This window comes from Fringilla coelebs, assembly GCF_963513975.1.
Source record: "Fringilla coelebs genome assembly, chromosome: Z".
Classification (NCBI taxonomy): Eukaryota; Metazoa; Chordata; class Aves; order Passeriformes; family Fringillidae; genus Fringilla; species Fringilla coelebs.
In genome coordinates this window covers 22635037-22659863 of record NC_140031.1, presented here as the reverse complement: position 1 = coordinate 22659863, position 24827 = coordinate 22635037, and the positions used below count along the sequence as shown (strand labels likewise).

The 24827-nt window shown below is 42.7% G+C and overlaps 1 protein-coding gene across 1 annotated transcript in view; it reads right to left on the bottom strand.

Moving 5' to 3' along the window:
* Window positions 1-7061: 7061 nt before the first annotated feature.
* The window catches only part of SERINC5 (serine incorporator 5), a 35262-nt gene continuing 17496 nt past the window's right edge, over window positions 7062-24827 (bottom strand). Inside the window, exons 3-12 of the mRNA XM_084225021.1 lie at window positions 22731-22909; window positions 22361-22443; window positions 19398-19491; window positions 17607-17818; window positions 16749-16844; window positions 14619-14745; window positions 12962-13028; window positions 9519-9558; window positions 8678-8825; window positions 7062-8414 (exon numbers count right to left, since the gene is read on the bottom strand). Coding sequence (XP_084081147.1) covers window positions 8267-8414; window positions 8678-8825; window positions 9519-9558; window positions 12962-13028; window positions 14619-14745; window positions 16749-16844; window positions 17607-17818; window positions 19398-19491; window positions 22361-22443; window positions 22731-22909 — 1194 coding nt within the window. The 3' untranslated portion in view covers window positions 7062-8266. The remainder of the gene's footprint in view (window positions 8415-8677; window positions 8826-9518; window positions 9559-12961; window positions 13029-14618; window positions 14746-16748; window positions 16845-17606; window positions 17819-19397; window positions 19492-22360; window positions 22444-22730; window positions 22910-24827) is intronic.

The following is a 24827-nucleotide window of genomic DNA, read 5'->3' as shown; positions in this document are numbered from 1 at the left end:
CCATCAGAAAACATCACTGCACTTGGCATTCAAATCCTTGCCAGGCTCCAAAACTCTGCTCAGCCTCGGTCTCCTCCTGCTACAGTGGCTGGGAGGGAGCAGCCTGGCCCTTTGCCTTATCAGCTGGCTTACCACCATGGAGCTTGCCTGTTTCCAGGCTCTCTTCCAGTCCATGACCACTGGAGGCTGGAAGGTGAGATACAGGCTCTGGCTCTCATGCTGTTGCCAAAGGTAACTGTGTGAAGCTGTGAGTCTCTAACCACCCCTGACAGAAAACCTTCGGGCCTGCAGTGCTGACAGCCACAGATAAAAGTCACAAGTCAGACAGTGAGAACTTTCATTTCAGAAGGTGATGTTGGAACCTTCTGATGGGACGGTGGAGCTCACTGTGTCTGTTACATTGATACACCAAATGCTGGGCAGCCTATAAGCTCAAGAGTGAAGCCAGCTGCTAGCAAACATTTGTCCCAAGAAGATCATAGTCTGGGCTTGGGAAACCTTCTGTCTCTTACATTCTCATCAGATATTGTGCAGTCCCTGTTTAAAAGTGTTTAAACAAGCTTCTCTAGCACCACAACCCCTTTCTGGACTGTTGTGCAACTCAGACATAGCTCCATGTGTGGCCTCTGGCAACTGAAGATGCTGCAATCCCACATCTTTAAAACTGAACATGTATCTCACTCTTGACCCCACTGCCTGCACAGCAGGGCTGCACTCAGCTGGAGCAGCAGCTGTAACTACTTTGGAGTTGACAGTCCTGCAGTTTCTGCTCCAGGATCCACCCTCTCAACAAAGGTTAACTCTTTCCTGTGTGCTGCAAACACCATGGCAAACACACTTCAAGTGTTTCTGTTTCCTGAAGGGCCATCTAGCTGGAATTGCGAGGAGGGAACATCCTGCCGGGATGCTGCAGCGCTGGGTGAGGGCAGTGGTGGGCAGGCTGGTGGGAGGCTGTGGAGCACAGGCACTTCACCGTGCCACTCCTTGAAACCTGCCTCTGCCTCCCTCCTAGGCCCAAACACACATCCTCCCAGCTCCAGGCAGCAGAGCTCTCTCACACCAGGAGCTGCCCAGGGAATAACAGCCACTGCTGGAAGCTTGGTCAGCAGTTTCTCAAAACCACAGGGAACTGTGTCCTGGTGTGGGTCTGGTCAGCTCTCTGGCACAGGTGCCACCAGTACCAGGAGGCAGCCTGCAGCTGGCACATGCTGAAACAGGACACAAATGGTGAGAGGGAAGGAACTACCACCCCTGAAGACAAGGCACTGCTCCTGGTGTGGATCTCTGCACGTCAAGTTCAACAGTTGCCCACCACACCATCTAGGCGAGTGACGAGGAAAAAGAAAGAAAGAAAATCAGAGATCTGCATCTCAAACAGCTGCGCAGTGCTTCAGTGCTACATCAGTCTTGAAGATATTTTGTTTGCGCTGCAAAGGTATCTTACACATCTCAGGGAGCTGGATTGTACAGAACAGATGCCACAGACAAATCTGTGCAGTCTGCCATCATCCAGTATCACACATCAGAGAAATACAGACACAACATGGACATTGAAGGCCTCTAAATTCCACATAGCAGCATTTTTTTGTTAAACAACATTAAAATTTAGTGAAACTAAAAGATCAACCAATTTACTTTTACTGGCTCAGTAACTGCACAGCTCATATATTTAGATTATTTCATAAGTTTCTTCTAGAATGAGCTATTTTGAAAATCTAATGTATCACAATAATTAATTTCAAATGTAAGAAAAATTTTATTGGTCCATTAAACATTAAATCTAAAACAATACATTCACTCAGTATACAAAAGGAAGTGTCCATAAAAACCATTAACATGCTAAAAAGGCAAAGCTGTTGACTATTTTACAAGTAAGATCTTACAATTCTGGAGTCTTTACCAATCCTTAAAAGTCAAACTGTTACAGTTACTAAAGACCACAACATTTGCAAAAAAGGTTAAATAAACTAGCAAACTTCCACTTCACTGGGCTACAGCTTAATAAAATAAAACCACACATACACACCAAAAAGTTCCCTTGAGATATTAAGAACCTTAAAAAGACTAATTAAAATCCCCTCACCATTAAGAAAATGTGTTTGTATTTTGACGACTATTTTGCATCCAGTTTTTGAACATGGCATATATGAGACTGAACACCACACATCAGTGGTGAACAAAAAGCAGACACTGAACCCATATGTTCCTAGTAAATCTTTTCTCAGCTTGTATATTACAAGTAGAATGATTTTATCTGGAAGTTAACTCACCGCACTTTAAGTTTGTATGGATGTCCAAAGGACATCTAAGCACCCGGACTTGTATCAGTAAGAGGAAAACTAAAGCTATGGCATGTCCAATGATCCATTACTTCCCCTTAGTTTTGCAAAATTCTTGGCTTTGCACTTTCTTCTTGGCTTCATGCTGAGGCTTCTTTGGCAAAAGCATGGCTGCAGCGCTGCACCCTGCAGCTCTGGTGAGCAAAAGCCCTGGAAGCTTTAGGCTGCTGGAGTGGTTTCAAAGCTGATGAATGTGGCTCTGAACAAGTCTGTGAAAATGTCTGTATGCTACACACTGGGAACTATCAGGGACTGGCAGGTAGCTGGGAAGCCAACGTGGCTTATATCTGAAATAAATTCTAACTTTTTAAAAACTACATTATTGAACAGGTGTGGAAGGAATCAAATCCAGATCTGATAAAAACCCCTGAACAAATGGGATTTAAGGCCTGCTTGAAACCTATAGAATTTCCTTGGGCATTAGAAAGCAGTCAGCATGCCAGTCTCTCAAAGTTGCTGCTTCAAACTCTGTACAGCGTGTCTACATCCCCATCCTGAGGCATTTGGGCACTCTGCCATGAGGATGTAGAAAATGCAGAGACACACCAGTTCCCAAGCTATGTATCATGTTCCGAGTAAAAAAAGCTAAAGCTTTCTAAGCACTTGACCCCTGGCATTCACTTGTACAGCCATGTGAAACACTGAATTTTAACTACTGTTTACAAAACTAAAAACACAAGTAAAATGTCATGGTGTTCATTATGTGTTTCCCTCCCACAAGAACTTGTAGGCCACTTTGGAAAACAAAGAAGCAGCTGTCACAAAGAAAAACTGATCCGTGTAGTAAACTATGATCCTTGACTCTGCTTCAATGCTGCAGGCTGTCCTGCTATGAAAAGGAAAGGATCAGTAAGACTTGGCAAAGAGGTCTTTGCTAGTTTCTAGCACCAATGACATCCCATTTGACAGGCAGCAGGTTGTCTGGGAATGAAGGAGGTTTACAGTGCCTTTAAAAAGCAAATCCAAGGAGAAAAAGGCAAGTAAAACGAGGAGATACAGCCTCCAAACAAAAGACATAGCTTCTAAAGCCCAGAAGGAAAACAAGAGCAAAATTTTAGCTGTGGATAATCTCAACTCATCTAGCCACAAGGGTATGGTCTTGTGGTATTTTGCTTCATCAACTTACGAGAAAAGCCTAGCAGTTTATAAAATCTTTACAGTGCAGTTTAAGAACAGTCAATGGATTACTCTGTTGCTGATCTGTTCGGAGATGCCCATGATACTGTGGACTGCTAGCCAAAGTTCAAGCAGCACTATCTTAAGCACCCAAATTTTCCTCATGCCATCATTCCAAAACCAAAGAACTGTTAAAAACCAGCTTTTTCACAGGTGCAATGGTTGCTTCGCTAACAGCAATGTTCTTGCCCAGAAATGGCTGCAGCAGTAGCTGACAAAGCTATTACACATGCATAATTTATAATCTCAAAGCGCTTATAGACTTGTAAAAAGGTGCCAAAACACAAAATAAATAAATAAATAGACATGCACTGTTTATGATTCTGTGAGGGGACAAACCCTCTCTCTGGACCACACATACACTAGCAACACTGAATTCTGCATTTCAGAGGAAAGCAGCCCAACCCAGGCAGGATTTACCACATTAGCTGGGTATGCACAAGCTGTTTGAACCTCATGGAAATGCTCGAAGGAGAAAGCTGAGAGTATCACAAACATGCAATACCTTCGATGTGCGAGTGCAGTGGAGCTCAGCTGCAAGGGCTGCCTGCACACTCTGAGGAGCTATATGAGGAACAGCAAATGAGCATACCCATCTGCTTTACGCACATCCCTAGTAAAGTTTTATCATCTCATTTGTTAGTCCAGTTACTTGGATTCAGACACTTGCTCTCTGAGTCTGTCTCACTTATTTTACCCCAAACAAGAACCGGTCATGACTGCAGCTCTTGGTTGCCTTCACGAAGAAAAGTAAAATTGTTCCAGCCTCAGATAATGGTGCAGCAGTGAAGTCCCATATAAACTTTACGACGGCAAATTTGACAAAGTAGGAAAAAAGCCAATAAAATTGTTTCACCTTCCCAGCAGGACTTCTGTCAACACTGTCTGTTCCTCCAAAAGTCTACTAAAGATAGCATTAGTTCAAATTTAAATAGAGGAAATTTAGTACAGGACATGTTCTCTGGTCTTGCTGTCTTTGTAAGCTTTCTCACTTCACACAGCCAAAACCACTAGGAGCCAGAAGTGCTGCACTGCTTACGTCTGGGAACAAATTCAATGAGCAAACATGGTACAAGGCAGGATAGGCACTGTGCCTTGAACTGCCTCAGCAGACAGTCACCTGCACTTTCAGGTATGGGGAGAGAAAGTTAACTGCTTACAGCTTAAATGTAAAAAAAAATAAAATATTTATTTACAAAAGCATCAGGCTACTTGTGAGTTTTCCCACTTAATTTTCCACTGCACAGTAATACCTGAAGCAGTCTTATCCCCAAAGGTTTGTCAAGCACAGATTGTTTGGTCTTCCATGTGCACTCAGGGTCTGATTTTGCCTTGTACACACTGGTGTAAGCTACAAGGCAGCGTCACCCAGTCACAGGCTCAGTCCAGGTTTTCCAGTTCTAGTGCCGCCTGAATATTAATAGTTATCACAGCAGTAGGTATGAAGGCACTTCTTAACAAGTTTTTTTTTAAAGCCCATTTGCATGAACTGTTTGGAATCTATGGGCTGGGAATTTGATTCCTTGACCTGAGCCGAGGATTTTATTACGTAGTTGCACATGGAAGTTCACAGTACAGATTTTACAGCAAACACTAAGGCTGTAACATTTGCCTGGCCAGCAGGAAGCCTTGTCTTGGTGAGGAACTAGAGTCTTTGCACACCCAAGCGCTACCAGTTGCTGATTCCTTAGTAAGGCCTGGGAGCCCATGGCTGGATCTGGGGCACCATGGACATACAGGCCCTCAAAGTTATTTATTTTTGGGGGTTTCCCCCCAGACATTTGCTCAAAGTAGGCAAAACTGTGTAAACAGGCACTGCCCTATTACCCCTCTGTGTATACCTGCAGATCTACATGCTTAAGGTCAATAGTTAGTAGTAGGGAAGGATGAAGGAGAAGCTCAGTGAGGTGAGTACTGTGTAAGAAGAATGGACTCATGCCTCACTGTGGACTTTCTTTTTACTGCCTTGTTTCTTTTGTGCAAAACCTATTTCCCTAAACACAGACTGTAAACAAACCAGCACAAGGAGGTGCAGAAAGCCCTGATGCAAATACTAGATAAAATAAGTGTTTCCATAAACAAGAACATCCAAGGACTAAGATCAGTATTACAATCATCCACATTTGTGACTGGGATGCCTGCTATGGGAGCCAGACAACAGAAACCTTTCCCTGCCCTATAACTTGGCATAGTGTGTGCCTTCCTCCATAGAGCTCCTTTCCCTGATTGTTCTGTTACAAAAACCATGGCTAATTTAGGAAAGAAAAATTAAAAAAACGTAGCAAATAAACAAACAAACCCCAACCAAGCCTGCTTTCTCATAGTACAACATACATGGCACTTGAAGGCAAAGCTTGCATGCCTCTTAGGATCAGGCAAGGCATGAGCCAGGACTATTTCAGTTGCAGCACACAGCTACAGCACTGGATCAAAACGGTTTGTCAGAATTGCTGCTGAGAGTTAGGTGGGACAACTGTGAGTCATTGTGGCACAGCCCACAAGCTCTCACCTTAGAGATTGGACAGATAAATGCTTCTGGATTGAAAAAGCATTAATGAAGGCCTACTTCAGCTGCAGAAGTATCTGCGTAATGAGACTCTAAGTGCTGGCAGAAATGTTCTGAAGGTCCCCATGCTAGCAGAAGTCTTGGCAGGATCAGAATATCCCAGCAGAAGCAAAGGGAAAGAGAATAACCTGCCTCTCTGTCCAGAGCTCTTTGTTGCTCTTCTAACTCAGTGTCAAAGCCCAGCTTCAACTGCTATTTTAAACTCTTGGTGCAAACAAGAAGAACACAAAGGCAGTCACTGCTGGACAGACTCCTCCTTCCCTTAGATCTCAGAATGTATTATTTTGAGGCTCTAATCACTGAGATAGGTGCCATAAGTAGACAGGACTGCAGACCTGAAGATTTTGTTTCAGGTAACAGTGCACAGAGTGGGGAAAATCACATCCCTAGAAAGCTCCAAACAGATCAGAAGCCCTGGGATACCATAATAACAAGGCAGCTAAAAATGGCAATGAAAACAAGACGAGAATCAAGATCCAATATGTTAAGATTACTCACCAGGTGGGTATTAGCCATTAATTATTACAACAGAACAACTAAGGCATGCACATCTTTTGGCCAACCCATTGTGCTTTTCTTTGACTTGCAGAAAGCAGTAGATAAAGATTTAAGGCTCAATCATATTTTTTTTTAAAAAAGAGAGCTGCTAATTGGTTGATATTTTACACTGTACATGTGTGTGAATACACATGTTGGGTGAGAGAAGACAAAAACCACCAGGACTAGCTCCAGTCATAAATTCATCCCACCAGAATGCAGATAAATATGGGGTTTCAACCTTTTTCAGCATTCAGGGCATTTGAGCCGTTGTTTTACCATCTGTTGTTTAAATTAATTTTAAAAATTAATTAATTTAAGCTGTTGTTTAAATTAATTTAAAAAAAGGTGACAAGGTAGTGTTTAATATCATCAAGTCATTTGTGCTAAGGCAGCTGCTTGTTGTATTTGTGTCTTCTGGTTCTGCTTTTCTGACTGCTTACTCCAGTGTTTGGAATAGGAGATCTACAAGAGGATTTCTGTCTCCATTAATACATTGGCTGGCTAACTCCCATCCCAACAGCTAAAGTAATATCAACAGAGGAGTATAAAAATATAGCAGTTAGAGAAAATACTTTCCAACCAACACACAAGCAGAAAAGATGATGACACACTATAGTCCTTTTCTGACCATCAATGCATCTAAAATATTATAAAACTAGTCATGGAAACCCAACTGAAGGCCTGGGAGACTTTTAGAGACAAGCTGAAACAGCGGGGGAGAGAAGCAAATGAGCACCCCACTTTTAAATTTAACAGCAAAGGGCAGTGCTCCCTTAACTATCATTTTCTCAAAAGCAAACAATGTAAATGAAGAATGTACCTTATATTACATCCCCATGCAGTACACTCAATTTTTGAGTGACCTGGCAAAGCAAAATTGGACAAAATTCAGTTTGAGGAATTGTGTGTAGAACTCCTCTTCAGTTATTAACTGGGCTAAATCTGAATTCCATAAAATATCCAAGCGCCTTTAAAGTAATCATAGAATAAATACTTTACTATCATCGGTACATTCCTTTCTCAATCTAGGTATAAAATAACTTAATATATTTAATACTTAGATAAAAAATTTTTAGTAGATGCTTTGGCAGTCAAATTTTATATATTCTCTTATTTCTACAGAAGTATTTAGATATGATTTTGGAAAAAGAATTATCTGGATACTACTTACAAGAATTATATGCTGTACAAAACAGCAGTCCAAATCATCACTGCAAACTGTAAAAGAAACAATTAATGAAAGAGTATAAAAGGAATTAATGCATATTTGCTGGAAGATACCAAATATTCCTGGGAAGTAAGAAGATACCATCTGCACCATGAGTTTTTCTTTTCCTGTCAATGAACCCAGAGAAAGATTGTCAGTTATTTGAAGAGTATTTCACTTATTCCAGTTTATGCAACAGCTGTGTATTCTACACACCACACATAAGCATTGTAAAGTTTCAAAACAGATTTGTTCCCTTAGGCAATGCTTGTTCATGAAAATAAAAAATGGTAAAAAAAGTCTTCAATCACTTGTTTAGTCTGACTAAAAAGGTAATAACTGGTACATTATGATAAGTGGGTAATTGGTGTTTCCTCATTCCAAAACAAAAGAAAAAAAAACCAAAACGAGAAAAATTTAAAATGACCTTTAGATTGTTCACACTGAGAACTCTCTGGTTGGGCAACAGAGTGGAGCAATAAGAGTCCATAAGTACAGACAGACACAAACCCAACAGGAGACCATCTTAATCCAGAAGATAGACCAGGTTCCAGTGAAGAATTTTTCAATCTGAGCACTTTCATAACTGTTAAGGGAGAAAAAAAAAATAGAATGACACAAAAGACTTTAACTAGGTTAAACCATGAAGGAAGCAAGGGAGAGCAGCCCTTTATAGAGCAAGATCTTGCTCAAGAATGCCCAAGAAAGACTTGTAACATCTCTTCAAACTTCTACCATAAGGACTGGAAACACCCACACAGCAGAACTTCCCGTTCACATCTTCCCTCCCAGCACAGAGAGACGTTAATTTGTCAGAATTAAAGAAACACATTAAAGAAATACACTTACTGGAACCAATGAGTTACTGTCATCATCACATAGAGAGAAGCCAGGAAGAAAACAAAGTGGAAGTAGGCATAACTGTACACTGTGCCCTTCTTCTCATCATAAACCACAGTCTGGCCTCCCCTTTTTTCAACATGGTCTTCAGCATCAGCTGTAAGAAACAGGAAACAAGAAAGTTTTGCAAATGTAATGAGAACTGAAAACAGCAGCAGCTGGCTTCACAGAGAACACAGCAAAACAAAATATGGTGTGATTTGGGAAAGTGTGATTGATACAGAGTAACACTTGAACATTTTCTCATCTGCAGGGCATGGGCCTAAATCCCGAGTGAAAACCTGGACTAAAACTGAAATCCTGCCTTGTAACAGCTTCCTGGTTTACTGAGTAATGTTGAGCATTGAGAACATTTAAATTGTTCTCCTGTGCAATATTTTCTGGCAAATCCAAGCTGATAATCCTGATTGTACCAGGTCTGCAAATAGGACACTCCCTTCCTATCTCACTCCTCAACTGCAGCCCTTGCAGAGCTGCTGAGCCAAAAGTCCAGCAGCCAGTTACACTCACAGGCATGCCAAAACCAGAGATTACTCTTTGTATATTGCAGGAATGAAATGTACTTTAAAGAATTATTAACTAGCCTAGTATTGCTAGTATTTTTGCAATGGTGTTGTGACATCTCTTGCTACTCTCTGTAGCCTAACTTGGAGCACTTCATCGGCTTCAGTTTGCATTCAGTACTCCACTGAATGAGCGGACAAGCAGCTCTCCATCCACACTCCTTACTCTCTCGGCTTTGGTCCACAAGCCACAAATATGGTAAATTGTGCAGAGAAAACATAATTACCATCTCCGTCAGGTACACAGCAAAAGCAGCAACGAGCTACCTGTGGAACAGACAACAGGAAGGGGGTAAGAACCTGTGCTAGAGCAAAGCAGAACAGCTGGGGAAGGAAGGTCTGTTATGGCTAAACTACAGATGCCAATTTAGAAAAGTCTGGTTTGTATTTCCAACCGGCACAAAACTTAAATTAGGATTTGCTCAGCAGCTCAGAACAGCAGTTTCCAAGCTTTGGAAAAACCTGCTCAGTCAATCTGAAGAAATGAGCCAGTCTTTAAAAATTACTCTACCCATTTTACATAACTCTAGGTCCAACACAGATTCAAATAATTATGACAAAATGGTGGAAAAGCTACAATAAAGCACATCCATATTTAGGGGACTTACCTATTTAGATGGGCATACAAGTGCTTTTTAGGACATTTCTGTACTAAGATGAAAGTATAAGGAGCTTTTCAAGTTCTGATGCATAGGCTGGAAATTACAACTGTACAAGTGTGGAAAGTACTTCTCCTTGCAAGATTTTGCTGAAATAGAGCCAGAATGAGCACAAGAAGAATGAATAAAAGCAGAACCCTGGTTTTACTATTTTATTTAAATGAAGATTTCCTCTTTTTTTTTAACCTGAGGGAGAAAGAAAAGCTGAAATTTACACTTTCTGTGTTGAAGGGTAATGTAAATGGAGAAAAAGTGCTGACTATCCAATAAACAAATATAAGAGTATTTCCTGCACCAGACTATGGTAAAAGTCAGCATTTTCTGTAGTGCATCACAAGTATTGTTTGTACTCACAGTATCCTTCTCTGGGATTTCTTTTGCTTTTGGTCTGATTAAGACAATGAACCCTGGTAGGAAAGTTCACTTTCCAATTACATCTATCACTCTTTATACCATTAAAGTGTGTTAACTTTGTTTACTTGTATTAGTTCACAGCATACTGTACAATGTAATGAGGCACTGGAATTTTACTGGACACTTTGGTATTGCTCAAGTAAAACAAACTAAAGGACTGCCCAGTCCTGGAAATAAGGACATTGCTTCTTGGAAACTTAGAGCTGTCCATGAAGGATAAAACATGGCCCTGGACAGCCAAGATAAGGCCAGCATCCTAGGGCCTCTAAAACACCTTTGAAACCACAGCAGCATCATAGATAAGTAACTGTCTAAAGACTGGCTGGAAGGATGTCTGGATCAACAGATAAGCAGCAAGATTGCTGCAGAAATACAGCTGCTTTGCAAAGTTTTACTATGATTAGTAATGATGGTGTGGGTGCCAGTCATTACTCAAATCATGCTGCACCTGAACGCCTGAGGGGTGGAAGACTCTTGTGTGAAACCACATTTGGGGTGGTCCAGTTTGCTTGGGACACCACATACACATGAATAAACATTTATGCTTTGCACTTCTAAACTTTATGTTATAGCTTATCCCCTGTTGCAGGGATATAGCTTATCCCCTGGTTGCATGCTTTTCCAGACAATGGGTATTTAAAGTGTCCGGCAGAAACATCAAGTGGGAGGTTCACCCCACATATCCCTGATTACCTGTACTCAGCGGGTTCATAAACTCAGGGAAAGCCCAAAAGCTCATTCTTTCTCAAAAGACTGTCCGAGACTTTACTTAAACTCCTTATTGTCTACCTCTTTCTACTCTTCTTGTGCCAAGTCTCACCTGCAGTGCCAGCCTGCCTTATGCTGGGGCTGTACTCACATTCTGAAGCAAGCACTGGGGTTCCCTTCAACATTTTAACTGGCTGTATTTTAGTCCTGGGACAGGCTGGGATTAGGAACGCTGGCACACCCACCCTAACCCCTAACACTCAGCTGCCTCCAGCGGAGTTGACAAACCCTCTCTGGGCTGGAGGCAATCAGGGCGCCGCGCTCTTCATCAGTCCTTTGTTTATATTTACCTTTAGTGGCTCTCGTACACTATTTAAAACCCAACAATCCAGAACTAATCCAGTGGGCAAGCGCTCTGGCTGACGACACGGACCTTCCCGGCGAGGGCCACCTCCCACACCCACACCGTGCCAGGTCCCAGCCTTCCCGCTGCTCCTCACGGGGCACCAGGACACACACACCTCTGGCAGAGGCTTCCTCCGGAGCACAGCCGGCAGAGGAGGCGCAGGGGCACCAAAGGCAGCTGTTTTCTCTGCCATGCTCCCTGTCCTGCCCCTTGGCACAGGCCTAAGGCACGGGCCTAAGGCACGGGCCTAAGGCACAGGCCTAAGGCACAGACCTAAGGCACAGGCCTAAGGCACAGGTCTAAGGCACAGACCTAAGGCACGGGCCTAAGGCACGGGCCTAAGGCACAGGCCTAAGGCACAGACCTAAGGCACAGGCCTAAGGCACAGGTCTAAGGCACAGACCTAAGGCACAGGCCTAAGGCACAGGTCTAAGGCACAGACCTAAGGCACGGGCCTAAGGCACGGGCCTAAGGCACGGGGCTAAGGCACGGGCCTAAGGCACGGGCCTAAGGCACAGGCCTAAGGCACAGGCCTAAGGCACAGGCCTAAGGCTGGCCATGCCAGGTCTGTGCCCAGCCGTGCCCAGCTGGCAGCGAGGGCCGGGCTGCCCCTGCCCAGCCACAGCATCCTGCCGCAGGGAAGCACCCCGGCACCCTGGCACCGCCACACTGGGATGCCTCGTGATGCCCCACACCCGGCAAACAGCAAAGGCCTCAGCAGATACCGCTGTGTTTTTGAACTCTCTCACTCTGATTAAAGACTTGAGAAATAGAAGCTAAAACTGCAGATGCAAGTAACACCAATGCAGAGAGAGCTAGGGATGGAGACTTATCTTCCAAACACACACATATGTTTGAAGAGCATCACTAGCAAGCCTAAGCAAGGGGACACGGTTACTTAGCAAAATCCCACTGATTTCCCAGAGTTTTCTGGGTGTTCTCAGGACAAGGAAGCCAAAGTAACGGGCAGGTGGAACAAAGAAACTTGTACAGCTGAAACAGGGACAGGAAATACAATCAGAGATTAAATATAGGTCAAAAGAAAGGAACTACTTATGTATGGAAATAAAAATAAGAGATAAGAACTTGGGATCTTAGTTGCTATGAGAACAAAGGCAACCAGGACTGAAAATGCTCAAGAACGCCTCCACTTTTTCTTCTGGTAGCTTTCCAGCACACTTTTCCCTTAAATGTGAGGACATGAGCTCATGTCAAACACAAGATTTACAGGAAGTCTGCAGAACGCTGAATAAACTTCAAGAGCAGCAAATAGTTTCAGTACATAAAGGCACCTCCATGGGACGAGCACGACCTACAGAAGGGCTAAGGTGGATAAATGTTCTGATGAGTGCATACCCAGAGGCACACAGCATACAGACCACCAAGAACAGCTTCTCTTTTCAGATTACTGGCCACACAAACAGCAATAAAAGCACCAGGAAAAGTCTACACAAAAATCCTGTGTGAAGAAACAAGAACTCACTTCGGTTTCAGCTGTTGCATATATTCCTCTCAGTGCCTCTGAGCTCGCTCGTGTTGTTGAGGTCAAACTAGGGGGAAAAGAAGACAGTGTCAAAGCCCTGGGCATAACTATAGCCCCAACAGGCTAACTCCAACATCACAGCAAACATAAATAGTCTACTCCCATGTCTCAGCCTTTGCATCCAAGCATTTGCCTGGGCGCTACCATCAAGCACTAAGTATGTGAAAAGTTTGTCCTGCACTAAGTAGAAACCAGCCTGGCAGATGGCCACTGGCCAGCTCCGACTGAATCATGAGCTTAAAAGTAGGTCACTCCAGAAAGGTGATGAATTCACCATCTGACAGCAGCAAAATCTAAGTGCTCCAATTTGCAAGCCAGAAGAGATCTCCCCTGCTGTGCACAACCAGTGCATTTATACTCAGTTCACAGCCATCACTTTGGCTCAGCATTTCTGTAAAGGCTTTGCCAGCAAACTTACAGGTCTCTGGCAGTCAGTTTTCAAAAGTAAATTACCAGCAACTGTTGTCAGTGTACCCGTTCTGAAAATTACTTCCTTGCATGACTGCAGTTATCTATGGGGGAAGCCTTTCTAATTTTTTCTGACAGGAAACACTTCTTGCCCTGTCCTGCCCTTTTAGGACGTGAAATGCAAACTTCCCATTACCCACAGGAAGCCTTGGTGCACACACTGAGCCTTGGCAAGCAATGCTTCAAAACACCGCCCCAAAGGTATTCTTACCTCCCCAGCTACATGGTACAGTTCAGTGGCAGGCTACATGAATATTGTCTGTGTGCTGAAACACCTCCCTGATGCACTGTGAGTGCCCTTCTAGATCCATGATATCCATATTTATATATTTTGTATCAGAACAAAATGGAACATGTATTTGATAAACAGGAGAATAAGTCTCTTGTTTTCACTTCACAAAAATACGAAGGAGTTTCTGAATGTGAATTTTGCAGTGGAATGATTCAGTAGCAGAACCTCCTCAAAAATCTGCAGCAGACAGGCAGTGCTGTTTCCTGGCAAGCTGCAACGCCAAAATAAACGACACACCAATTTCAATCACCGGCAACTCCCAGAGCATAACTTAATTTATTAAAGTGAGCTGCAATAATACAAAATGAGCATCAAAGGTGAGCAGCTTTGATGCTCATTTGATGCTCACAGGCACAAGAAGGGTTTTATTTAGAGCAGACCAATGGCAAATCCTGATAGCAATACTGTGCTCATCATTTGTTCAAAGGAAACCCTAAACCCTCCCAACACTTTATTTGCTTTAAAGACCTTCAAGGACAGTCATAGCCTCTACCAGGAGGCTACGAAAATTTCAGATAGATTTTTCAGGTGAATGTAACTGTATAGAGAACTGAGATTACTTGGGATCATGGACAGGTAGAATTTCTTTCCCTCTGCCTCTAGATAAATTGCCCTATTTGATTTTAATGAGATATATTTGTTTCAAAAGTTGTATTATCTTGTTGAACATTTTTAGCTAAAATGTCTGAAATTCTGAAGCTGAGGAAAATATGAACCTTCCAGCTCAGCTTTATTACACACTCCTCTGTGACTTTGCATGAGGCCTGCTATAAGCCTTCGCTCTTTGGACCACAACATTACATTTACAGAAAGGTAACTGCAAACTCCCAGACTTACCAAGAATATAAAATGCAGCCAAACAGAATCGTAGTACCCAAGCCAGTAACCAGGTTTTCATCTCTGTGCAGGCCTTGACTGAATTCAGGTACACAGATTGTGATATTCTGGTTGTTTCCATCCAGGACTTCACAAACAAACAAAAAGAACAGTTTGCAGAGCTCATTTCATTCCATTTTAAAACAGTCTTCAGACTGAAGGCTTTAACTGAATTTTTATTATCTGACAGTAGGGAGATAAATTTCAGTTGTTTCTGTCTATCTCTTAGAAAGATCACAGAGAAAAATCTGGAAATCTGACCTGGCAGACTCTGTGTTTCAGACAAAACAAAAATGGTTATTAGTAGGGTACTAAAATTTCCTGTCTGACCACAACAAGGAAAAAACAACTGTTTTGTGAACTGAGAAACAGGAAGTTGGAAGCCTGCCAACACTTCACCCAAGGCCACAAAACCATGTAAGACTAAGACAGTACAGACCTCAGACCAGAAATCTCTTTAACAGCAAGGGTGCCTTGAGGACAACTATGAAGTCCATACACAGTAAAAAAAGGTGGTCAGTAGTTGCCCTGTTCTCAGTCAAATCAATGTTGGGTAAGTTCACGGCAAACCTGAGTAACAGGGCTGGGACCCCACAGTAAGTACCAGCACCTCACACATTCCCTAGCACATGCCACTGTGAAAGCTGACAAGCAAATGTGGAGTCCTTCTCACACAGACAGGCAAAGAAGGAGCACCTCTGAGAGCAGATGACAACTGTGAAAATTCTCAGGCACAGGAAGACAAGGAGGTCTGAGAGTGTGCTTGATGCATACTCTAACAAACGCAATAACCACACTTGCAGAATACACAAGAATTAGAACATTCATTTAATTGCTGAAGACTTTGTCTGTGACAAGCATGAAGCAACACAAGGCGTATGATTTAATTCCACATATTACTTTCTTCCCCTTCTTTTTACACTGTAGAAAGACTTCTGAGTAACTCAGATGCCTTCTAAATTTAACTTTATATTAATTCAAAACATGGCGAAAGTTCCATAAGTAAATTTTACACCTAAATACTGCCTGGTGTACTTCCTAACTCTAGAATACCCTTGCGTGTACATCTGTACCTCCACAAGTATGACAGACTTTTTCCCCCACCTCTCCCCTTTCTTTTTGAGAGGTGTCTGTAAAAACTTTTCCTTCCTGTCATTGGACTTATTTTCCTCTAGCTATTGTTGTTTCAGCTATTGAACACTTAAAAGTTGGGCAATAATAAAGAAAGGGTGTACTAACTCAAACCAGAAAAATTTTCTCTAAGTGAAAAGAATGCTTCCAATGCAAACATATGAATCTGACATTTATTTGGGTAAAGGAAAGTTTGAACTGTGCTGTAAAGTCTTGCTCTGATTTTGCTGCGTCAAGAACTTAAAACACTAGTGAGTTCCATAGTCCTGAACTGCAATACTAATGGCTAAAAGGCAAGTGGAGTTCAAGAACTCTGCTGGAGAACAGCATCACGCCAGCTGCAACATAATTCTGAGACATAACTCCAAGTCCTTTCTTTGAATATTTCCTCTCAAAACAAAACACAAGTGGTACTCAAGTTTTTGCTTCATTAGGAGTCCAGGCCTACCCAGTAGACTAATTCTAGGAGAAAAAAGTGTAATATTAGTATCCACTTTTATGGCCAGCACATACTAACAGGACCTTGTAAACTTTTGGATGGAGCTGATCACCCAGCTTCTTCCAGAGGAATCCAAGAGCCATTTGTTCCAACCCTTTCCTATCATGGGACCTAACACATTATGTGTTTTGTCATAGTCAGTATAACGTGAACGTGCACTTGTCATAGGAGGAACAGACTACAAGACTTTGGGAAATTCGTTCATAGGAAATGGTGCAAGAGACGCAACTCACCCAAGGTAAGCAAAGTGCCCCTAGACCAAAGCACTTAACACCCAGGGAGAGTGCCAGCTGCACAGTCTTTTAGCTGCACAGATTTATTGGCACCATTTGCAATTTTTTCTGTGAAGACCAAACCCAGCACTTCTAAATCCCTGAGTCTGCTAATCCAGATCTGCTAAATTCTTGCTTTTAATACACAATATGTTTAAAAGCCTTTACACAAAGCATTAGATAACTTACTTGTTTCTGGTGGTTTGCTGGATAGTGCTGAGAAAGTGAGGTACATGACGTAGCAGCTGATGACTCCTGACTGCAGCAAGCCAGAATGGGGCTGGCCTTTACAAGAATGAGGAAAATTAGTTATTTTTGTAGACACTTAAGCAAACTGAAAAAGAAATTTACATCCTTTAAAGAACAGCACACCAGTATATTTTTTTTCACTTAAAGCAGTTAGTAAGTGTTTGAGGCAGTTTAAATACAGTTCCACTGTCCAACAAAGAGATAAAAAGTCTATCCTTTAGTTCTGTGGGCTGTTTTAGGAAAGCATTAGTGATTCCCATGTAAGTAAAGAATCACCTCTGTGCTTCTGCCAAACACAGCCGCTTTTCAAAACTGCCACAATAATTTTATTTGCCCGTAAAATCTCTGTTGGAGTCACTCTACTATTTTCAGGCTCAATGTTAGTATGCAAGATACTAACAGCACACAAAGCATAAAGTACTGCTGGTAACTCCACCAGGCCCAAATGATAAATGATACAAAATGATAAATCCCAAGAAGTCAAAGTAAATAGTAAAACAGTAGTGAGTTTGAGAGCTACCAGACTTAGGTAAATTTCACAACACACAGCCAGCCATCAGCAGGTGGGTGTTCTCTACACCACGTGCTTGATGGCACACCCAGAACGTCTCACACCGCTGTAGTTTCAGCAGTCAAGCTGACAATGAGAGACAGCACTTCACCATGTGGATAAAGAATCAAGAGCAGCACCGGCTCCGAACTATCATTAGACTTTCTGCGCAGACATGGCTTATGCCTCCAGGCACACAAGTGCTGCAGCACCACAAGCCCAGGGGGAGGGCAGGTCAGGGCACTCACGGTTCTGGACGCAGGGCGATATGGCCACCAGGGACACCAGGAGGCACAGGCCGCCGTTCACCCCGATCAGGACCTTGTTGTACACGCAGCCCTCCGGGCGCGTGTAGAAAAGAGCCATGAGGACCAGAGCTGCCACAGCAATGGAGTACAGGATGAGAGTGACCAAGGCAAGCAGACCGTTCCACACCTGCTTGTGGTTTGCGCCGGCAGTCCTGGGGAGAGAGAGGGACAAGCATCTTATCTTTGATTTCCCTTGCCCAGAACATAAAATTCTAACAGCTGGAGAGCTCATATCCTCAAACACAAAAGACAGTGTTTACTTTCCCGAAGCATGGGGGCATCACTACACTAGCACGCATTCTTGCAAGGTTCCTACCCATGAAACAGAGGGAAACATTCCTTAGCATCAGTGTTTATCTTCTGTACTATCACAATCAGCTCCTCCTGTAATTACAGCCCAGTGCTGACTCCTAGAACTCCCAGGAGCTCTCTGGGATCAGCCCATCAGCATATCTCAGCACAATACTTCAGGCGTTTCCTCAGCAGCAACTCCAAGTACCCCAGGCTGGGCTAGCGAGTGGTGCTCTCCACACAATGAAACCAGAGGCTTATTGCTCATGGCATGGCCTCTCTTCCGCTCCTTGTACCACCTTGAAAGTTTTACTAGTCTTTCACTCAAAAAGCCTCCTCTCCATTTGAGCCTAACCACCGGTCTCCCTCAGATAAAGAGTGGTTCATCTTGTTTTCCTTTCTTCACCTTCCAAACATCTCTTGCAAAGCCCACCAGGGTTTAAAAGAAGCAACTAAAACAGCTGTTTTGAAAGAACGGGCTGTTTTGTAGATGGAAAGTCTTTTCAGTGGGGTTTTTTTCCTGTGGTTTTGTGGAAACAGGACTTATTTTAAAAGAATATCTAGCGTAAAGAGAGCTTAAGTTAAATGCTGGTGCTGGAAGTCTTTCATCCACAAAAAACCAGCTAACAATAATTAGCACTAAAAATATCTGTGGTATAAGGAGTTCTCACCTCTTCCTCCCTGAAACAGGAATTTATCAAAGCCAAAGGTTTGCTAAAACTCTTTCTTAGCAGGTATTTTAATTAGAACAAGAAAGAGCTGCAAGAGTTTGTAGAGGAGGAAAAGTGAGACAGAAAGGGTGGAGGTGGAGGCAGGAGAATACATCTGGGAGGAAAACTTAAATATTTTAATTTGATGAGAGGTGAAGGGCTAGGACAGTAATAGAAAATATACTTGAACCAAAAATGAAGTCAATGCCCAAATATTGTATGTCCAGGTTGATAATGGAATCTTGCCTATTTAGATGACAAGAAAGAAGTTGAACACAAATTAGCAGTCTTCATTTGAGAAAGAAAATTGATGTGCATTAAGCTGACACAGAAAAAGCAGGATTTATCAGTTCACAACGTTGCACACAGTTTCACTATTATATTTTTGCAACTCCAGTGTTATTCTCTTGCGCCACTCCACTTAGCAGATGTATTTTCATACAAACTATATAATAACTTAAAGTAAGAAATTTTTGCATCCCAAGACACTACTACTTAATGGAAGCCAAGCAGTTCAGGTTAAGAATAAATCAGCAGAGTAGAAGTGAGCAATAAGGAAACATTTCAGTTGGAAAGGAGAAAGTAGACAAAGCAAATACGAACAGCTCTGATTCAAATGTCTTCTTTCAAAAATTACATCCAAGACACAACTACATTCTTTCTTATGAGAAAAACATTGGTCAGGAGTCCACCAGAATTTTAAGCAAATAACTACTTGCCCAACACATACCAATTTTTATTCCACTTGTGTGCGAACTCAACCAGCAGGATGAGCTGAATGGCAATGAAAAGGAACCCTCCTGTTGCTCCTACATAGCGCCAGGCTGCAAGGCAGAGAGGCAGAAAATAGGTCAAACGCCTTTCCCTTGAGATAAAATGGATTTATTGTCTATGCAGTGAAGCTGTTAATGTGTTTGAATATCTCATGCCCACAAATGTAGCAGGAGATGAGAGATTTCAGATGAAAGGCCAGCTCAGTTAACTTAAGATTAGCTCCCTTATGAATTTAGCTTGCAACCTGCTACATTTTCAATATAATCATGTCAGGACAGCTACTGGGTTTCCCTAACCTAGAAAATTTTTGTGGAGCCTATGAGTTACTGTGTTCAGACAGAAAATACTGAAACCTTTGTTTGTGACTAACAGAAAGGAGGTGGTGTGAAGGCTTTCCACAGGAATCTAAACCCTGAAATTGAAGGTACTGGAACCCAGTCATTACTAAAACGCGCAATTTCTTCTCCTCCAGATTCCAGTACCACAGAAAAACAAAGGTGGGGTTTATCTATTCACAAATGCTGTTCCAAGCCACTCCCAAGGAACACTTAGTATTCACTGACTGGTTTTAGGACAGGTTATTTGGGTACTTAAATGTTGACCTACATATACTGCATTTGGGTAGCTGCTCGGATGTTTTAGACAACAGATTTCTTACATGCAACATCAGAAGTGTCTGAGGAAATACAGATACCAATTTTAATTTTTAGCTGTATATACAGCTTGTGCTGCTCTGCACAAGCATACACACATCCAGGTGTACAACCAATTTCAGTGAAGAGAAGACCAAGGAAGTGCATCAGAAAAATTCAGCCATATCCTTCCATTGAGCTTTCCTTTTGAAAAAAGGCCTGTGTAAGTTAAGTGGAAGTATGGAACAGTCAGGGCTCACTTCCATTAGCAGTTGATGTAGAGATTTATTTTTTTATTTTTACTCTATCATAAGCTCATTATTTAAAAGCAAGCAAAAATGTCATTGTCTGGTTTGCTAAACATATTGTATACATTTGACAAGCTCCTTCAAACATACAAAACAAAAAACTGGATTAAGTTATTCTGTTAAAAAGTATATAAAGAATAGGCAGGGCACAAAGTGGCATGTGTAGTTAGGAAAGGGTGAGTAGGAAAAGTCAGACACAAATGGAGTGAATAATTAAATAGACAGACTCTCCTGATCTCCCTCTGCCATGGTATACTGCAGGCGTTTATGTACCAATCATAGGTAAGATCAGCATAGCCGGGGTGGATTTAACACTACAACCCACAGAAACCTACTGCTTGCACATCATCTTCCTCCTCCATGATTAACAAACTGCTTGGGAAACATGGCAAGAGATTCTATTTTTCAAGAAAAAAAAAAAAGCAGTTGGAAGAATTACTTCCTCCCTCTAAAAAAACCAACCAAAAGACCGTGTATCTGTAAGTTTCTTGAAAGGAGGGGAGAAAACCCCACCAACATACCATACCCAAACCATCTGTAAATTTCAAATTCAGGGGCAGACTAGAGGTCAGTTTAGCAGGAGTCCCTGAATACAGCTTTGGAGTGAAAAGTTACAAGCCAGCTTGGGGAAGAAACCTTGTTATGCTGTATCTCCAGACTACATTAGACTGCTGTTGAGAATCAGCACAAAAAATTCTTTCTCCTTTTCTGCAAACACATCAGTTCCTGAAGACGTTTCACCATGAAAAGTGTCACTTGCTAAGATGACAGGCAGTCTCACCTGCTCACGAGTACAAGGCATTGTACTGCTACATCTAATCCAAACAGAATGGGTCCTAAGGACAAACACATACAGCCATCCCACAACTTCAGAGAGGACATGGAAGAGGACCTCAGTCTGAGCCAGGACCAAACAAACAGACAGCAAAAGCAAGAAGCTGAATTACACCTGTCAGTGGTTTACTTGTGGTGCTTTTTTTCTTTAGTTTCCCAGAGTACTGTGTTCACAGTCTGTCTGCCCACTCTATTCTCTTCCCCATGTTACCCCTTCCTCCTGCCCTTTTAAACATCCTGGCTAGAGCAGATGGGTGTTGAGAGCAAGGTAACCAAGCAAGACTTAGTGGAAGCAGGCAGCATACATAACTGCTCCTTTGCTTTACTGATCCCATCCCATTCCCCATCACCTGTTCAGACCCCACAGCTTAAGGGCTTTCAAGTACCTGTAAGATGTACTTACTGCAAATGCAAGAGAACAAACTCATCTTAGCATCACCAGGAGTTTTGCTCCTAGCCCACAAGATTTCTGTGATAAACTCCCCTCCCAGCTGGCACTTCAGTACTGGGCTAGCACCAGCATGCCTGTGCTGTGCCAGCACTCCTTCCAAAACTGGAAATGTTTCTGGTATGGCATCCTCAGCAGAGCACACATACCAGGGCCCAAGAACTCTAATTTTACTTTACTGCATGTATACCCCCAACCTGAAAATTAACAACATCCCAAATCCTTTTGGGGCACTGCAAGTTTCCAGGCAGCAAACCCCAGTGCCCAGCAGGTTACTGCGTCTCCTGGAGCACTGGCACCTCTCCACTGTGCAGCCTGACTGCTACACTATGCCAGAGCCACCTGCACAAGCCAAACTAATATGCAGCTATGTGTTCTTGAGCAAACAACTCCTTCTGCATCATTATGGTTTCATATTTCTTAAAGAACTGTCAAGAATTCTTAAAGAATTGCTGCAGTGGTATCGCTACCTACCACTTCAGCTTGCTCTTGGTGAGAATAAAACATGATGTTCCCTGCACATTCACATGAAGACCATGTAGTCTGCACACACAGTGCTCTCCCCAAACACTGTTTTTGCATCTGGCCTTTACTTGAAGAAAAAAGGCAATATTCATGTTGATCAGACCTCTCAGATTTCTAACCAGTCACAAGATAGTAGAGGATGGAGCAGCATAACAAAAATAAGAGCACATACCATTGAGGAAAGTGTCCTGATCTGGAATGAAGAAGGCTCCTGAGCACATTGCTGCCAGAACTATAAGTTTAACAAGCCAGAATCTGTATGAGAGAAAAAAACCATCTGGTTGTAATAGGAATTAGAGATTTTCAGCTTTAGTACTACAAGAAATCTTTATTTAAAGAATAACAAGGTAAAAAACCCATCCTTTGATGACTGATTACCACTTTACTTAGTTTTCACTTGACCACATTATTTCTAAAAGTAAGAGCAAAGTGAATATTTCTGAGTTTTGGGGTATTTTTTCTGCCTAGTACTACACCCAAATAGAAAGTTTGTGGCACAAATTTGTAAAGAGATGTTAAAATTAGGCAATCAAAAAACTCACCCATTATGAATGTACGCTCGGCAACTTTTGCTGTTGTTAATTTTGATGGTGAACAAGAAGAATAAAAAGAAGAAACAGGCCATTCCAAAACAGACTTTGTACACTGCAGAGTATCCCACCAACTTCTCACACATCTCCCCTGCCTGAATGCCCTTGCACATCTGCTTGTAGAAGGGAATCTGAAAAGCAGAACACATTAAATATAAACTTAGAAAGGACACAAAGCACACATAAGCACATCTACATCTGTGCACCACTGACTTCTCGCTGGCTGGTACCAGTGAGAGTAAGAGTAATACTGAAAGGTATTCATTTAATACCTTTGACTTTTGACACCCCTTCAGCCTGGATTTCAGGGTTCAGGGGATACAAAAAAATCTAAAACATAAGGGACTGAACTCTTCCAGAGCCTTCTCTCCATTCCTCACAGATCCCTTGGGGTACAAGTCCACTTTCCTTCAGCTCTCCTGGTTCATGCCATTATTGCTTATTCCCTCACCCTAGGGACCTTCTCCCTTCTTCCCACGCTGTACAGCAAAAGACTCTGATTGCTTCAGCAATTCAGCTTACATGAGACACATCAGGGGCTTGTGCTGCCCTGGCTGGAAAGACAGACTAAAACACACCCAAGTGTCAGAGGGGCAGCAACCACCCCTCCTCCCCACCATCACAGCTTCTGAAAGGGAGTTGTGCCAGTTGACCTGATTTTGTTTTAAATTAACAGAAAGACGGAATATTCCTGCCTCTTTTGACTCATTAAATATTTGCCTTTGAGGCCTTTCCCTGCGAAGGGAAAAACAAACAGCTGCACATTCTGGCTTCAGTTTCACCACATGAACATGATGCTGGGTGCTCAAAAAAACAGGTCTGTGTGGCCAGGACCCACCCGCTGCTGTGAGGCACCTCTGTGTAGACATCAGCTCCCCACAGCCAGAGAAACATTTAGCTGCACAGAAAGACAGGAATTTAATTAGAAAACCGCCATCCATTTCAAAGGAAAAAAGGGCCTCTCTATGTGCTTACAGCCTTCAGCTGAGGCTGGTAAGACCAGTTGAACAGCATTATTAAACTCTGGAGTTGACTGCTGCTATCCGTGCAGGTGACTGGAGGATAGAGACACCAACATGTAGCAGGACACAGCATGCACAAATCAACAGCTATGGCAAAGGAAACCCCTTCATTCAGCAAGCAGGTCAGGACACAAAACTGTAACAATGAAAGAATAACAGGGTCTGCGTGCCAGCCATCAGGCAGCATTCCCAGCTGGGTAAAGCCCTCCGAGACGCAGGAAACAGCGATAAACAGGGAAACTGCCAGCTTCCAGCCATCAGGCTCTGAAAGCCCACCTCTCTCAGCAGGGTATGCAACTTCAACCCACGCTCCAGGACTCCAAACCAGTCAGGGGCTCAACAACCCTCCTAAAAGTTTCTCAAAAAAAGGAGCTCACTGCAACACTGGAGTGGCTGAGCTAAGGGGAGCATCTCGAGATCCGTGCTGGTCAGAGTGACCCTGAGATAAGTTACAAAGTCTCTTTTCCCAGCCTGGCGCTGGAAGACAGAGTCAGGGCTCTTCAGTTCTCGGTCTCAAGGCTGTTTATTGTATCTTATCTATAAAATTCTTTCTCTTGACCTGCAGAGGTCCGCTCAGCAAGACAGTCAGAGGCATTCTTCCCACCTGAGAGGCGGTGTTATCTTTTTATACTCAAAAGTACGTGTACAATATTTACAATTACTTTCCAATACCTATCACCTATGTTAGACTGTGAGCTTCTTCTCTAAACCAATCTAAAAGTGCCAACATCACAGCAGAAGATGGAGGCCAAGAAGAAGACGGAGAAAGGCTGGACATGCCCAAATTCCTCCAACTTGCCCCCTGAATCCCCATTCTAAAACACCAAAAATCTATTTTTCACCCTGTTATAAATTCAGTATCATTCTACTTAAACTGTCATGACTTGTAATTCTTCATACAAAGGGTGGTAATTGTTTTTTCCAAGGGCTAAATCAAAGGCACAGGGGTCTTGGGCTCTGTGCCAAGGTTTCTGAGCCCCCAGGGCAGCTAGAGGAATTTCCTGGGTTCCGACAGTAGCAAACCTAA